Genomic DNA, 16,308 nt, shown 5'->3' with positions numbered 1-16,308 from the left:
TGTTTACATTGTCCATGGTTGCTTCCGTGCTAAAACAATGTTGAGTGGTTACAACAGAGACCTTATGGCCTACAAAGCCTAAAATAAGTATTATCTGGCCCTTTACAGAAAAAGTTTGCCAATCCCTGATATACAGCAATTTAAGGCTACAGAAAATATTATTTCCTCAGGGAAATAATATTGTCTCAGGGGTTGGAGCAGGTTTCACAGGGAAAGTAATATTTAAGGATAAGTAAAAGGTGCAGCACCAAGAAGAGGAAAAGAAGAATAAATATCACACATAAAGGCACAGGATGTGAGAACACTGTATTTTAGGAAACAGGAACAAGGATAGTCTATCTGGTATATAGGATATTGGACAAGTGAAAGAATGGCAGAGAACACTTTACTGGTTTCCCCCTGCCTATGCTGCCAAGCTCATGTGCACAGGGAGTAAAATCTACAATTTTAATTCTATACTCTAGGGAAAATATAATTAGAAAACATAATTAGACTGGTAAAACAGATTAAGGTTATCTTGTCAGGAGTTTAAACTTGATTCTACTCTCATTTGGAAGGTTATCATTTATCAAAAAAGTTTAAATTTTAAGATTTATGAATAAGTTTTTTGAAATTAGAATAGATTCAGTGTTTTCCTTTTAATGTGATTCTCACTATTTGCATTGACATGAATTTCTGAATGAGAGAACAAGAGTGACATTACAACTCTTCACCCAAATGCAGAACTGCACATAATCCTGAGTACACAAATGGACGTTATGTTGCACACTGAATGCAACACAACTCATCAACTGTTACAGAAGGAAAAAAAGGCTGAGCAATATAGATGCAGAAAACAGGACGCAGATGGAAGTCGTTAAGCAAGGGAATGGCATGATCCGGCATGGGTTTTGCAAGCTTAAAATGACAGGAAGGGAAGATGGACTGAAGTGTGAGAGAGACAATAGGGAGAGCAGTCTAGAAGCCAGTGACCACGTGATCTGAAAGACAAACTTTAAGGTAGAAGTAAGGGAAGGAAACGTTCAGTATGTATTATGGAGAGACTGAAGAGCTGATTAGAGAGAGGAAGAGGACTATGAAGTTTGTAGCTTAGAAAACTGTGAATGGAGCTGTTCAGTGAATTAGGGAATACATGAAGCAGGGAAGAAGAAATCTGGGAGAAAGAAAACACACTATTTGAGATACTGTTTGGAACAGATTAGCTATTTTAGATAGGTTGGTTTGAGAAGCCTTGGCACAGCCAAGTGTATCTCTTCAGCAGGCAACTGAAAATACCGAGCTGAACCTCTGAGAAGGTCTGTTCAGAAGATGTGAGATTGGAAATGGTGGTGGGTGAAATCACAGGAATGGAAGAAATTTCTTCAGGAGTCGGTATATGTGTGAAGGGAACTAAATACAGAAGAGAAAAGACAGAGGAAAATTCCAGTAGTGGGAATAGGAACAGCCAGGACAGGAACAGGAAAAGAAGAAGATAAAAGAGATGCTGCAGAGATCAAGCGCACAGTTTCAAGAAAAGAAGAGCTTCTCACAGAGAATAAGAAGCCAAGTTGCTGAGACACAAGCAAAAGATGTTCCGGTGACAAAGTACCAGATAATGCATTGAGAGAGCGAGCAACCAAATATTTATCTACAGAATAAAAAGCCACGAGCTATTAGTGGTTAAAGGTAAAAGCTCTGAATCAGAGGGACCTGGGCTGCGATCCCACCTCCACTGCCTTGGGCATGTGACACTTTCTTTCAGTTTTCAACCTATAATGTATGTAATAGTACTTACCTTCCTCACAGGACTGTGGTGAGGAACAAATAAGATAATGTACTTACTTGAGTGCCTGGCACATAGGAAGTAATCGAATGTTGGCAGCTATTATTAAAATCATTTTTACCAGGTAAGGAAACAGCAAATTATTGTAAACTATTGCCTGAAGGCAACTTTGCTGCTGGAGCCAAAAAGGCCAACAAATGTGAAATATCTAGAAAGATACAAAATATGATCATACTTTTATATAAAACTATAGTATATCTTAACTGGAACCAGTGTGTGGAATTACACAAGATAAAAATAGGAATTAAAATACAGCACAACAAAACATAATTGGGTCTTCAGTTTCAGCAAGAAAAAACTAAGAACACAGTGTCTATACAAAAGATTTCTAGTACTGCCCAAGAAAACAGGGGAACTGACCAGCAGATGGAGCCCTCTAGAATGTGTTGGTAGGCAAAACTCCCTATAGTGAAGAAAGATGTCTAAATTTTATTCCTCAAAGACATTAAACTCCTTCTGCATTAATCACCAAATAACGTCATTAGTAGCAACGTTTCTGACATCCCTCAACACTGATATTGATATTTGACTAGTCCACAGATACTCTAGAATATAAAATGCTAGAATTCTCTAATATTCTATAAATTAAAAACTTGGTAATTCTGGCTCTGAAATTAGATAGTGGAAAGTGAGTGGTCTAACTCTGAGATGGCCCTGGGAAATCTACAAGGCTAGGAAACTAGGCCCTGGATCATATAGCACTGTTGCAACGTCCAGCTTAAAGCAGCCTAAGAACGCCCAGGATTCTTCTACCTGTGGTCACTACAGTGACAAATACAAATCATATCAAGTTTTCGTAATTACTCTTAAACTTTTTGGCCTTTACATAAACTACTAGTTAACTCTCTTGACCTATACCTGAAAGAAAATCAGAACTATTGGGTGATTAAAAAAAAAAAAGCAACTAAAATGAGAGGCAAAGTTTAACCTTATTCTGTAAATAACAATGAACTATATGCATCTGTCTCTGAATGTTTACTAGAAGCTCCCAAAATAATACCAAAGTGAATCAGAAGATTCAAGTAAAGGAACTGTCCAAACCTACATTTATGGATTAAAACAAGCAGGATCGATATCACCATTATATGGTTTTAGATGAGTGTTCACAACCCACAGACTTTCACTGCTGCAACAGGACTCGTCTGTTCAAGGAGTTTTGCCCACAACCAGAAGATACAGATCCAACCATGATGTTTTTATGGCCTATCTACAGACATTTAACACTCACAGTGACTCACTGATATCCCCCGTCCCTTCTCTATGCTGCAGAAAGTAAAATCTACAATTTTAACACTATAAGGAAAACATAATTAATTTGTAAAGTCACCATAAAAGAACAAAACAAAAATCCCACAGACGCCACACAATGAGGTTTAAAGTCAAACATAAATGATTTTTGCTTACCCAATTAGAGTATGGGACCCTATTTTTAGAGTTAGAATTTAACACTCACCAACTACAAATGAAACATTAACAACGCCAAAGATTTTGTGGCATCTAGTCCTTAGGAGAGCCTATTTAAGCCGCTTGATTACATGGGCGCATCCATACAGAAAAATCAGAAGTAAATTAGATGACTCTGGTTGACAAGATAAAACAGCTGCCAGGTTTGCCTGTAGCAGCCCTTAAGTCAGGGAAACCAAAATACTAAACTAGGGACAAAATCTTGAAGTCTACTTTTTCATTGGAGGGATACTTAGGGTACAACCTCAGCTACTGTGTATCAGAGAGGTGACACAATACCTGATGACGAATGAGTGAGTCATATATATTGTAAGATCTGCATCACCAAAAAATCCAAATTACAAATCACTTGGCTTCAATTTGTGTAGGCTGAACACCTTATTATCTAATAATGGTTAAAGAAGACACTTTCTGAAAACTTAGCAGCTGTTCCAGAAAGTGCAAAATTAATGTCTTATTCCTTACATAAAGTGGCTTGGTTCAGATTTCCAATTCTAAGTCTGAATTCTTGGGAGATATCTAACAACAACAAAGCCAACTTCAAAAGGATGTGTTCTAATTCTTTCAATACCCTATGAAATAAAAAACACAAAAACGGATTATTAAATTGTCCTATTCTATGGCTGGTCTGAGTAGAAAAACTTATGCATATCCCAGTTTTAACCAACAGAAGGGAGGTTCGGAAGGACTGTGATTTCCCTCATATTACAAAGCTTGTGGGTAGCAATCAGGGTATCGCATTCCTCTCGAAATTCCAAAAAGTTAATATTACAAAGCTACACACTGCCCCTCTTGTTATCAGCACCAAGAATCCGAATGCCCACTGGAAACCCTGTAATTCGGCACGTCTTTGTACATATCAAAGAGTCACTCAAATGTCTGAAACCTTATTTTACTCCAGCATTCAAACGACTACGAGAAATGGCTCTGAGGCATCAACTTTTTGGAGCCAGATTCTCACCTGCTGTCAGAGCCAGAGAGGACCAAACAGGGAGCTACCACCCTTGGCATGAAACCCCAGCTCCGCGCAGGGTGTGTCCGAGTTGCCGTGGAGCCTGTTCCACGGCCCGTCCGTGGGAGGGTGCCCAGGCTTCCTGGCGATGAGGCCTCCCGTGACTTTTCCCCGCGTGACAGCGCGCCCCGGGGAGCCTGGCGGGAGCCGCAGGAGCCGCACCCCGCCCCCTTCTCTAGCTCTCTCCCGGGGCGGCCCGTCCCGACACGGGCCTCCACCACGACCACCTGCCCGGCCCCCATGCAGCCCCCCAAGCCGCCGGGGGCCGGGGAGGAGGAGCGAGAGGGCGCCGGGCCCTCCCCCGGGGTCTTACCCGCCGCCGCCTGCCACACGCTGCAGCCGCCCCGCTTCCTTGCGGAGCAGCCCGAAGCACTGCGTCCAGCAGCAGTTCCCCATCGCATGCCGCCCGGGCGCCGCCGCTCCCCCTCCTCTCCTCCCGCTCCGAGCCCAGGCCCCAGGCCCGGCAGCCGCATCCGCGCGGCACGAGCCAAAGGGGGCTTCGGGCACCGAGGGCGGGCCGGCCGGAGCGCGGCGGCGTGAGGCTGGGGCGCCGGGAGGGACCGGCGTCGGAACAAAGGCAGTGGTTACTCCAGCGGCCGCAGGGTCGCCGCCGCGCGACGGAAGCGCGCCGGGCTGCTGGCTCCCGACTCCCTCGCCGCCCGCATGGCCCCTAGCTCGCCTCAGCCGCTCAGCCCGACGCCAGTGACCGCCTCCAGCAGCCGGAGGAGGCCAGTCCCCGCAGGTGGCGCGCACAGGCCCCGCCCTCCCGCGCACCCGGCCGGCGCCTCGCCGCCGACGCCGCCACACCCCCGCCTCTCCGGGGCCCCCATAGGGCGCGCCCCCGGCGGCCCCGCCTCCTCCGGCGACTGGGCCTGACGTCACTTCCGCCAGCTGCGGGGTCAGCCCCGGTCCCTGCAGCGGGCTGCTTCCCGGGTGTGGGCGTGTGTTTTGTTGGACCTTGACCCGGCTGGGAAATCTCCTTTTCTCCTTGCAGTTCGCGCCGCTGTGTCCCGAGCGTCACTGGTGTCGCACCGTCAGGGCTCAGCCTTCGAGCCCGTACCGGAGGCTTGTGAGCGGCTCACCTGGAGCCCCGGGCCGGGAGTCATTGGGTGTGAAGGGCGCTTTCTGGGCGGCGTGCGCTTGGATTTCGTTAATACGGCACCTAAGTGGCAGATAGAGTCAGGGACCGATGGAAGTTGTTTTGAACGCACCGAGAATTTGTTCTCCTCCGGCTTCTAGTTTGCGTTTCAATCCCCAAACTGTCAGTGTTGTAGGGAGACTTATTAATGGTGCCGTACTGGCCTCATTTTGTTTTGCTTAAAGTCGTATCTTCAGATAATTTAGGATGGGGGGTTGAGGTCCAGAAGAAATGAGACAGCTAGGGTTTTTCAGGGACACCAGCATTACCAGTCCAAGCGCGCTGCCCAGAACCGTGGCAGATGGAGGAGAGAGCTACTCTGACGCGTCTTGGTCTTCGGCGCCCTCCTCAAGCGCTCCTGTAAATCTCGGTTTTTGTGTGTAGCTGGCCTTAAAATCAGGTATAAGGCGTGGATTAGTAAACGCCTAGTCCAGTAAGTAGATGGGATGCTTTGGTTTACTAACCAGATATGTCCATCTTTAGCCTGTGTTCCTTAACCTAGGAAAATTGTTACATTTTAGAAAATTGTTATTAACGATAAAGTGTTCATTGGGCTACTCATTTTCTTGCTTCCTGAAATCTAGACCGACCTGGGTTTCAATCTTAGCACTGCTACTTAGGTAATTTTGACCTTATTTGGGTGTTAGTCGTTTTTGTAATCAAGTGCGTAGGGATACCTTTGGCCTAGTAGTCTGCAACCTGAATGTTGGTGGAATGACTGAATGACTTCCTGAATAATGACTTTGTTTCCTTTCCCCCTTTGAGTCCCTGGAATTAGGCAAATATATTCATGAAATGGTCTTTAAAATTCAACTATAATTTTTAAAGAATCCTGTGGATAGTCATCCTATGGAACACTATTCAGCAACAAAAAGAACATACATACTATCCACACTCGCCTTAAATGAATCTGCAGGAAATTATACTGAATGGAAAAGCTAACATATTCTATAATTCCATTTATATAACATTCTAGAAATGACAAAATTATATCCAGAAATGATAGATCATGTGGTTGCCAGGGGTCAGGGAGTGGGGGATGGATCCTTTTGGTGATGGGAAACCTGTTATCTTGGTTGTATCAATGTCAATATCCTGTTTGTGATATTGCACTATAGTTTTGCAAGATGGTATCATTGGGGGAAACTGGGTAAAGGGTACATATGGTGACTTCTCTATATTATTTTTTACAACTGCATTTGACAGAATTATCTCAAAAGAAAAAGCTTAATTTAAAAAATGCAACTGTACACACTTGATGGGCATTTTCTTTTAGGCATTCTTATAAACCTTTATTAAAAGTAAATCTGATCTGAGTTAAGGATATTAATAATCCTCAGAATCAATACAAATGATTAAAAAATTGACTTTATGAATCAAAACAATGCAAATCAAAACACAATGAGAAGTCGTTCACTTGTCAGATTGACAAAAATTTACCAATGAAATGTTCAGTCTTTGCTTGGAACCAGTGCGAGGGTCCAGTGAAATTCTATTCTGAACTGTTGGGGAGAAACTCATTCTGAAAAGTCATTTGGAAATATTTATCAAGAATCAGAAACAAACTAAATGCTCAAAAATTGAAGGATGGTTAAATTTGCTGCTATATTCTTATAAATATTATATAACCATCAAATGTTTTTTGAAAAAACTTTAATAACATATCAAAATGCTGCTGAATAATGTTGTGTGAAAAAAATCAGGTAGAAAATTATATACATTATGTGTTCCAAATCATGTTTAAAACAAAGCATCTACATTCTTACATATACATATACAGTTTTCTTTCACATATTCCTAGGAGAAAATAAAGGCTAGATGGTAAATATCAAAATATTAACAGTAATTATCTCAAGATGTGGATTTGGGGAGATTTTTTCTTATACTTATCTGTTTTCTCAATTTTTTTTACGATGATCATTTAATACTTTTTTTAAAAAAATTTTTGTTTAATTTTTAAATTTTTCCTTCTCCCCAAAGACCCCTAGTACGTAGTTGTATATTTTAGTTGTGGGTCCTTCTAGTTGTGGCATGTAGCACACTGCCTCAGCATGGCTTGATGAGTGGTGCTAGATCTGTGCCCAGGATCCCAACTGGCAAAACCCTGGGCTACTGAAGCGGAGTGCATGAATTTAACCACTCGGCCATAGGGCCAGCCCCCATTTAATACTTCTGTATTCAGAAAAAAGTATTTGTTAATCTGGCCTATCAACAGAAAGGATTAATTGATAGCCAGTTCAGTTAAGTGTGATAGCAAATGCAGACATTTAGAAAGTGATGAGAACTTGAATGTAGATTATAATAAATTGAGTTGAGCTACTTAATTTTTTTCTAGAAATGTGTTAAATTCCTGAGCTGATATTAAGAGTTATTGGAATTTATCCTGCAGTATTTCACCAAATTGACATCAAGAATCTTATCTTCGTTGTAATGTAGCTTTAACATTTTTTGTACATTCAGTTGAGTGATGATCTGCTATCAGTCAGAATTAGTGGGAAGAAATCCCATAACTGGAAGAGATGTTTGTAAGGCAGATGAACTCCTTCATTTTGCAGGTGAAAAAGAAGACTCCTAGAAGAATTGCATGATTTGCCCAAGGTCATACAATGAATTAAAGGCGTAAAATGAAGAAAACTCTGGTCTCCTGAGAGCAAGGCATGTGCTCCTGCTGTGGTACAGTATTGCTTCCCAACTCTACACTTGGGCATGGATATGAAATCAGTGAAGACAATAGTCAAGTGTATTCTGATAAGACTTGAGTGTTTAATTCATTACATGCAGAGCATCCATTTATATGGCAGTGGGCCAGGCCGAATATTCAATATACCAGTGAGAGACACACAGTTTGTCAACAGTCATGGCCTCTTAACATCAGCTAGCTAGAGAGACCCCACCTGCCCACCTTCGGGTAACAGGCCCTTTCTCCTTCCCCATCCCTTTCATAGTTCCCTTCTCTCTAGTAGTTTATTCTGAAGTCAAAGGAAGAGTTTTTCTCATAGGTGCTCTGGAGTCAATCAGCATGCAATCCGTACCTCCAACTGTCTTCTAGATTATGTGGGTCCAAATTTGAATCTCTTTGCTTAGAACTCCTTCTATGTCAGCTAGTAGTCACTTTGGGTTGTTTTGAAATCAATTGCTACTCTCATATTCTAGTGGTTAGGGGGCCCCCGCTAGGGGAAGAATTCTGTGCCCTCCATGATCACACTGGTCCAAACATGGACATAGACTCATCCTTTTAATTTATTGGAGCATAGTTTAGATTACCAAAATTTGCGCAGGATGCTAGATGTGACCACTGTAGCATGGAGATAATGAGACAATAATAACGTTTACCTATGGCTTTGTTGTCAGGATAAATGATTAAACACTTAATCAAGTGCTTAGTATAATATAAAAGCAAGTTCTTAGTGTAATATTGTTACAGTATAATTCCTATAATGTATTATATATACTATGCTATAATTATCTATAATACCATAAATGTAATATAAATATTAGCTTTTATTATCCACAGACTGACGGGGATTTTCATCACCAAATTATTCTTTGCTTTGTAGTCCATCCCTTGCATCCTGTGAAAAACACTAGCTTTTTCAGAATTCTACCTCTTAGACGTGCACTCAGGTGCACTCCACTCTGCTACTTGAAGTCGGGTTCTGTGAAAGTGGGCCTACGTAGAGGAAAGAGCTCTCCAGCTCTCACGCCCTTCTGTCCCACCGTCTGCCTCTTTCCAGGATGGTTGGAAATGAGAATATCCACTGACTTATGGGGAGGGGAGACCTCACCGCCTACCACCTAGGATGTTTGTCCTGGGAACCAATAGAACAATCTCATCATGACACAATAATTCAGTGTCATTATCGTTCCTAAAGTCTTATTTATTCAGCCTTAAGTAATACTGTGTGAAAGACCAATAGTACGGTCCAGGTTTCACTTGACCCAGCATTGCCTAGCTCTTTTGTACATATTTACCTCTTTGCGAAGTCAAGAGGTGAGTGCACCAAGCCTCGTTAGTGCTCAACAATGCCTTAAACACAAGCATACTGCCATAAGAGTAAGTAACACTCTGGGCACATCACGGCTTAACTTCCTACTTAAAAAACAAACATTTCTCCAAAAAAAAAAAGTCCAAATGAACCAACTCTGCCTGCAATGCAAAGAACCTTTGCACTATTGTACAGAGTGGTTTAGCTCCTTAAAATTACTGCTGGCAAATGGCTTGATTTCTGCATTGGTCCTTTACTTTACATTTGTGTAACTAAAAAGCTAAAGGGACCATTTAAGTGATTTTCCAAGAACAAAGGCATGCAAAGACGTGCTTAAAGATAAAGGGGAATGTAGAAGGGGAAATTACTTAATTTTTGGCTCAATCACCAGTGCCCCATTTATTCTGACCTTTGGGAGTGTGATGATCTTTGTTAATTGGTCAGTATCACAGAGTACAATACACACTAAGTGATTTGCTTCCTTATTGGCTCACCCAATATTTACATTTCACAAAGACAGAGATTAATAAGAACAGTTATATGATTAATAAGGAGTGTTTCCACCTGGTGGAGTTTGTTCCAGATCTCTCTTTCCTGGTCAGAAACCGCACTAGTAATGTGAACAGGGAAAATTTAACACAAGGAGTCATTAAGGAGGTAAGTAGTGGTTAATGCTAGAAGGAAACTCTAAGGTCTAACAGATATAGCTACTGCAGGGGGCAGCCACCAGCCTGGGACTGAGGAAAAGTGAACAGGGAAGGAATTTAGACATTTAGAGGAAGGCCCTACAAGGTAGACACTGAGACCTCTGAGGACAGGGTGGAAGACATAGAAACAGGCTGCCCCTTCACTGTGGTAAAGGAGAAGCTAGGTGGAAAGATGCCCACCCTCAAACCCACCTCTAGGGGTAGGGGCAGTCACCACTGAAGCTGGAGGGGTGTGGCCACTGTGGTAGACACTGCCAGGACTCCTTCCTGCTGATCCACTTGCCACCATATGGAGAACAGAACAGCAGAAAAAGAATAAATTGCTTCTTCCAGCCTGGCAGTGTTTCTCCAGTACCGTTATTGGAAGATCCCAACATAGAACCTGCCAGGAAAGGGGAAAGATAGTCTGCAGAATCCAGTTCTAGCATCAGAAAGCAGGGCAAAGAGGACAGGAGTTAAAAAGGATTGTTAATATTGATGTGATCTAGGTTAGAAAAAAAGGCTTGTCTTCTTTCTAGTTAAGGAGTTGGAATTTACAATAGCCTCAGAGTCTTGGAACCGCAGGCTGAGAAATTAACACAGAAAGTGGTTGAGGCAATGATGCCCTTGAGATGTCTTGCAAAGCAAGAACAAATTCACTCTAGGGGGGAATATACCTTCCATCTTGGTTGCACAAGATTCCTATAGATATAAGACCAAACTGAAAATGAACCTGCAATCACATATTACAAACAAACTACCATGACACAGGCAGACACAGGAAGAGTGAAAATAGAGTCAGATAGACACTGTAAAATAAGCATGTTTAAAATAGTTAAGGTCATAAAAAAGAAAGCAAGGAAATACAAAAGAATAGTTAGTTAAAATAAAACGACTAATAGGAATGAAAAAGACATTGAAATTAAGCATTAGTGGAGAGATTTCTGCTTCCAGTTAAGATGCGGAAGGACATGAAAGACACGTGGTAACAACAAAAAAAACCTCAATAAAATTGAAATCATATTTTTCTATACAGTTAGCAAGAAGGGATGAAGAAAAGAAAGCCTGGATGAACTGATTTTTAGAGAGAAATGAGGCATTCATGAATGAACAGAAAGACTCAGCAGTTTTCTACTGGGGTAGGCACCTGGACTAAATATGGGCAGCTGGAGAATTAGCCTGCCAAAGATGGAGATGAGGAGAAACCAACCAAGATGTAGACAGCCTGTGGGCTTGTGGGATGCACTGGAATCTGGAAGAAGACTGCAGTAGATTGAGTTTTCCAAAAATGGCCTTAATAGTATCTCCCATCCTACATTCTTTTTCCAAAAATGTGACATTTGCCTCCCTCCCATCGAATGGTATTGTCCATGATCCTTGCTTTGAATCTGGTCAAGTTTGTGACAATGGCGGAAATAATGATATGTGAATTCTGAGGCCAAGTCATAAAAGGTGATACAGCTTCTGCCTGGCCCTCTTGGGAGACATGACTTTGCAACCCTGACTGCAATGTAAGGAATCCACTGCTGCTGTGCTGTGAGGAAGGGTCATGTGGAGGTGTTCTGGATCATCCCAAGCTGAGTTCCCAGCCAGCAGTCAGGATCAACCAGCAGGCGTGTCATTGGAGCCACCTCTAGAGGATTCCTGCTCCCTGCCATTGTGTCACCTTCAGTCTGATCCACATAATCCCTGAATGTACTAAAATATTTTTGTTTCAAATAGTATTGTTTTATTTCAATTTAAATGTCTTCATTTCAAATGTTTAAACTGCTAAATTTGGGGTAACATGATGGAACAATAAATAACCAGAATAAGCTCCAGATTTGAAAATAAATTACTCACCTTGACAATTCTCCCCTCCATGTATACCACTCACACCCAAATATTGCCAAGAAAGCAGCAGTGGAGGAAAGCCTGGACATAGAGATTGAACGCATATTCCTCTGCATCCTCACAGTGCTTGGATTGTGGGCCCTATCAGAGTTGAGTCTAACGATGAGCCAAAATTATCTGAAGGTAACCCAACCTCCTCCCACCTCAGATTTTTAAAAAATTAAAGACAGAGTTAATGCGTTGGTAGTTAGGCTAATTATGGGTGAATTAAAGCTAAAAAACCAAGTGTGACTTGTGTCGATGAAAATAATCCATAACCAATCCATAAATGAAAATTTGGGTGAGTTTATTCTGAGCTTAAATCTGAGGATTATAACCCAGGAGAGTCTTTCTGCAAAGGAACAGAGCACTCCAAAGAAGTGGGGGTATACAGGGTGGTTTTATACCCTCAAAGAGTATGTTTCACATATGATTGAAACGTCTCTTTTACAATAGTCACGAGGCTGCTCTGTCACCACAGCGACTGATGGAAACAGCAGATAGGCCTGCTGTCTAAGTGAAGCCCGCAGGGTGGCAGGTCCATTGCCTCGAGCTGGGCGGTCACAGATGAGTGCTGCAATCAGTTCCCAGCCTAAAGAAAGATGCTTAATCTTTAAGGAGATGCCAACGTTGGGAGGGGGAGGGAAGTTGCATCTTCATCTCAAAATGTCTAAGCAGATATACAATGCATGCTCAATGGCCACAGTCAGGCCCTTTTGGAAAAAACAAAGTCAGGCCGAATTAGGTTTATACCAAATGGCTTCCTCGTATACTCCAATATATCCTATTGCTTGCCATTTTTATTTGTCACTTGACTCTGTTCAAAGTGACTTTTGGAAGAATCTGAATAGTCACCCTTGCCCTAACTGAGGAAAGGGCTTGTACTCTCTGGGAATAATCAGAACAAAGCAAAAATTACACTTAAGTTTTCATTATTGTTTTACATAAATGTCTATAAATTAATTTTTTAATGGACATGAAAATAAGCAGAAAAATGAGACCATAATCAAGAAAAAGATTAGTCAATAAAAGTAGACGTAGAGATGACTCAGCTATTAGACTCCATTAACAGGAACTTTAACGCAACCATTATAAAATGTAAAAGCATATACAAGAAAACATGGATATAACAGGTGAAGACGTAGCATTTCAGAAGAGAAAGAGAAACATCAAAAAGAAGTAAGCAGATTTTAGGACTAAAAATTGTATTGAAAAATACAATATCAAAAATTTAAAAATGTATCAGTTGAGCTTAAAAGCAGATTTATAGTTCAGAAGAAAAGATTAGTGAACTTGAAAATAGTTCAGTAGAAATTAACTAACCTGAAGAGGAAAGGATTAGAAAAAAAAATCAGAGTGTCAACTGCCTGTGAGATAATATCACATGGTTCAACACATTTGTGCTTGAGGTCCAAAATTTGGGGGGGAAGGAGTGGGGATTGAGAGAATTGGGTAGAAAAAAAAAGTATTTAAAGAAGAAATAATGGCAAAAACACTATTTACATTTGATGAAAAACATCAAACCACAGATCCGAAAAAACTCAACAAACCCTAAACGGGATAAGCACAAAGAATCCACACCTAGGCATGTCATAGTCAAATTGCTGGAAACCAAAGATAAAGAGAAAATCTAAAAATAAAAAACCCCAAAAACATCAGGCAAAATAACCGACTCACTACAGGAGGACAACAATAAGGACTTCCTCTGACTTCTCAGAACAAACACAAGCCACTGGAATATCTATAAAGCACTGAAAGAGGAAAAAACTGTCAACCTAGAATTCTATATTTAGGGAACATATCTGTCCAAAATAAGGCAAATAAGGACATTTTCTGATAAACACAAACTGAGAGAGTTCAATGCCACAAATTTTTATTACAAAAATACTACAGGAAGCTCATCAGGCTGCATGAAAATGATACCAGATGGACATTCAGATTTATAGGGAAGAATGAAGAGCACTAGAAATGTGGATAAATATAAACCACTATTTTTTTCTTAAAAATTTTAAAAGAACAAGTGACCTTATAAAGCAAATAGAACAACCACGTACTGTGGGAGTTGTAGCTTGTACAAATAAAATATGTGATAATAACGGCACAAAGGAAGGGAGAAGTTGAAATATACAGTTGTAAGATTCTTATATTAGCAGAGAAGTGGTTTAATGTAATTTCAAGATAGTCTATGGTAAATTAAGGATGAATATAGTAATCCCTAAAGCAGGATTTCTTAATCTCAGCATTATTGACATATTGAGCCAGATAATTCTTGTCATGGGGGCCTGTCTTGTGCATTGTAGGATGTTTATGGCATCATTGGCCTCTACCCACTAGATGCTAGTCATCCCCACTTCCACACTGTGACAACCAAAAATTTCTTCAGACATTGCCAGTGTCCCCTGGGTGTCAATACTGCCCCCTGTTGAGAACCACTGCCTTAGAGCAATCACTAAAAGACACACAACAAAGGAAATACACACACACAAATAGAAAAGGTAAAAGGAAGTAAACAAAGAACTCAATCCAAAAGAGTTGCAGAAGACGAGAAAAAACAGAAGGAAGGACTGATGAGATAAATGAAAAACAAATTACAAGATGGTAGATTTCAACCAAACATATAAATAATCACCTTAAAGGTAAATGGGCTGGGGCTGGCCTGGTGGCATAGTGGTTAAGTGCACACGTTCTGCTTCTCAGCGGCCTGGGGTTTGCTGGTTCGGATTCCGGGTGCGGACATGGCACTGCTTGGCAAAAGCCATGCTGTGGTAGGTGTCCCACATATAAAGTAGAGGAAGATGGGCATGGATGTTAGCTCAGGGCCAGTCTTCCTCAGCAAAAAGAGGAGGATTGGCAGTAGTTAGCTGAGGGCTAATCTTCCTCAAAAAAAAAAAAAAGTAAATGGGCTAAGCATATCAATTAAAAGGTAGGAACTTTTATTCAAACTGGATTAAAAAAAAAACCTCACTGTATGTTATTCACAAGACATGCACTTTGAACTAAGGATGAAAAAGATACAATGATACAAACACTAATCATAATCGTAGAGCCAGTGTGATTATATTAATGTGAAACAAATTAGATGTTGATACAAGGACTACCAGTGATAAAGAGGGATGTTTTATTATGATAAGCTGATAAATTAATCAAGAAGACAATAATCCCAACTTGTGCATGTACCTAATAATTGGCTCTGCGAGTCCCGCTGCCAGGCTGGGGAGACCGTGGGGAGGATTGCTGGAGTGCCCTGGCTCCCAGCTCCAGCTGAGCTCCCCGCTGGCAGCTGGGACCAAGGGCCAGCTATGTGAGTGAGGTCATCCAGGCCTTCCAGTGCTCCAACATCTTAGCTGATATCATGTGAAGCAGAAGAACCACCCTGTCACCTCACAGAATTGTGAGGAATAATAAATTGTTTTAAGCCACTAAATTTTGGGGTGGTTTGTTATGCAGCAATAGATAACAGAAATAATACCTATATCTGAAAAATCTACAACTGGCAATAAAAGCATGTTATTTAGTGATATGAAAGTTATGACTAAAGGAATCAGTAAAAAAAGTTAAAGTTCTTGCCTCTTTGATATTTTAAACCATTTGCATGTATTACCTTGATACAAATAAAATCATTTTTTAAAAGAGAATTTATGAACTAATAAGAAATTCTGAGAAAGTTGCCCAGAATTTACTATATAAGGAGGCAATATGAAAGAGAGTTTAATAGACTGGGATATCAAGTGGTCAGGTATAATAGGAGTTCAAGAAGGAGAAGCAAGAAAGAATAGGGTTTGGAAATATTCAAAAAGATAATATCTGAAGTATCATCAATACTTGATAAGATATGAATCCTCAGATTCGGAAAATACAATTCTTGAGGAAAATAAATAAAAAGAAATCCATATCTAGACACATCATATGAAAACTGAAAAACATCCAAGTCATAAAGATCTTAAAAAGAAACCAAGAGAAGAAATATAGTATATTTATAGGAGTGATGACCCTCAACAGACTCTCAACAGCAACAGTACAAACCAGAAGACCGTGGGGGCTCGCCCGGTAGTGGAGTGGTTGAGTTTCGGCGGCCTGGGGTTCACAGGTTCAGATCCCAGGTGTGGACCTAGCACCGCTCATCAAGCCACTCTGCTGTAGCATCCCATATAAAATAGAGGAAGAAAGTCAACACATGTTAGCTCGGGGCCAATCTTCTTCACACATACACAGAGAAAAACAACAGAGGACCATGGAGTAATATATTCAAAGTGCTGACAGAAAATAAACCAATACCCAGCTAAAATATTCTTTTATAGTGAGAGCAAAATAAAGGTATCTGTCATATC

At 41.0% G+C, this 16,308-nt stretch overlaps 1 protein-coding gene and 1 long non-coding RNA gene across 4 annotated transcripts in view; one reads left to right on the top strand and one right to left on the bottom strand.

Moving 5' to 3' along the window:
- Positions 1-5,111, bottom strand: part of AP1AR (adaptor related protein complex 1 associated regulatory protein) — a 33,438-nt gene extending 28,327 nt beyond the window's left edge. For 2 of the 3 annotated variants that reach the window (XM_070504586.1, XM_014840051.3), the window contains exon 1: positions 4,612-5,092. In XM_070504586.1, the coding sequence (XP_070360687.1) occupies positions 4,612-4,694 (83 nt within the window). In that variant the 5' untranslated portion in view covers positions 4,695-5,092. Of the gene's footprint in view, positions 1-4,611 lie in introns of all 3 variants that reach the window. The other variant, XM_014840050.3, reaches the window with a different exon arrangement.
- Positions 5,112-5,172: 61 nt separating this feature from the next.
- Positions 5,173-11,942, top strand: LOC123284580 (uncharacterized). The gene is made up of 3 exons (XR_011501841.1): positions 5,173-5,869; positions 7,992-8,091; positions 11,145-11,942. It is a non-coding gene; the product is annotated as an uncharacterized lncRNA (long non-coding RNA).
- Positions 11,943-16,308: the final 4,366 nt, after the last annotated feature.

Source organism: Equus asinus, chromosome 3 (genome assembly GCF_041296235.1).
Source record: "Equus asinus isolate D_3611 breed Donkey chromosome 3, EquAss-T2T_v2, whole genome shotgun sequence".
Lineage (NCBI taxonomy): Eukaryota > Metazoa > Chordata > Mammalia > Perissodactyla > Equidae > Equus > Equus asinus.
Note: the sequence above shows the minus strand (reverse complement) of the source record. Positions and strands in the feature narration are given on the sequence as shown.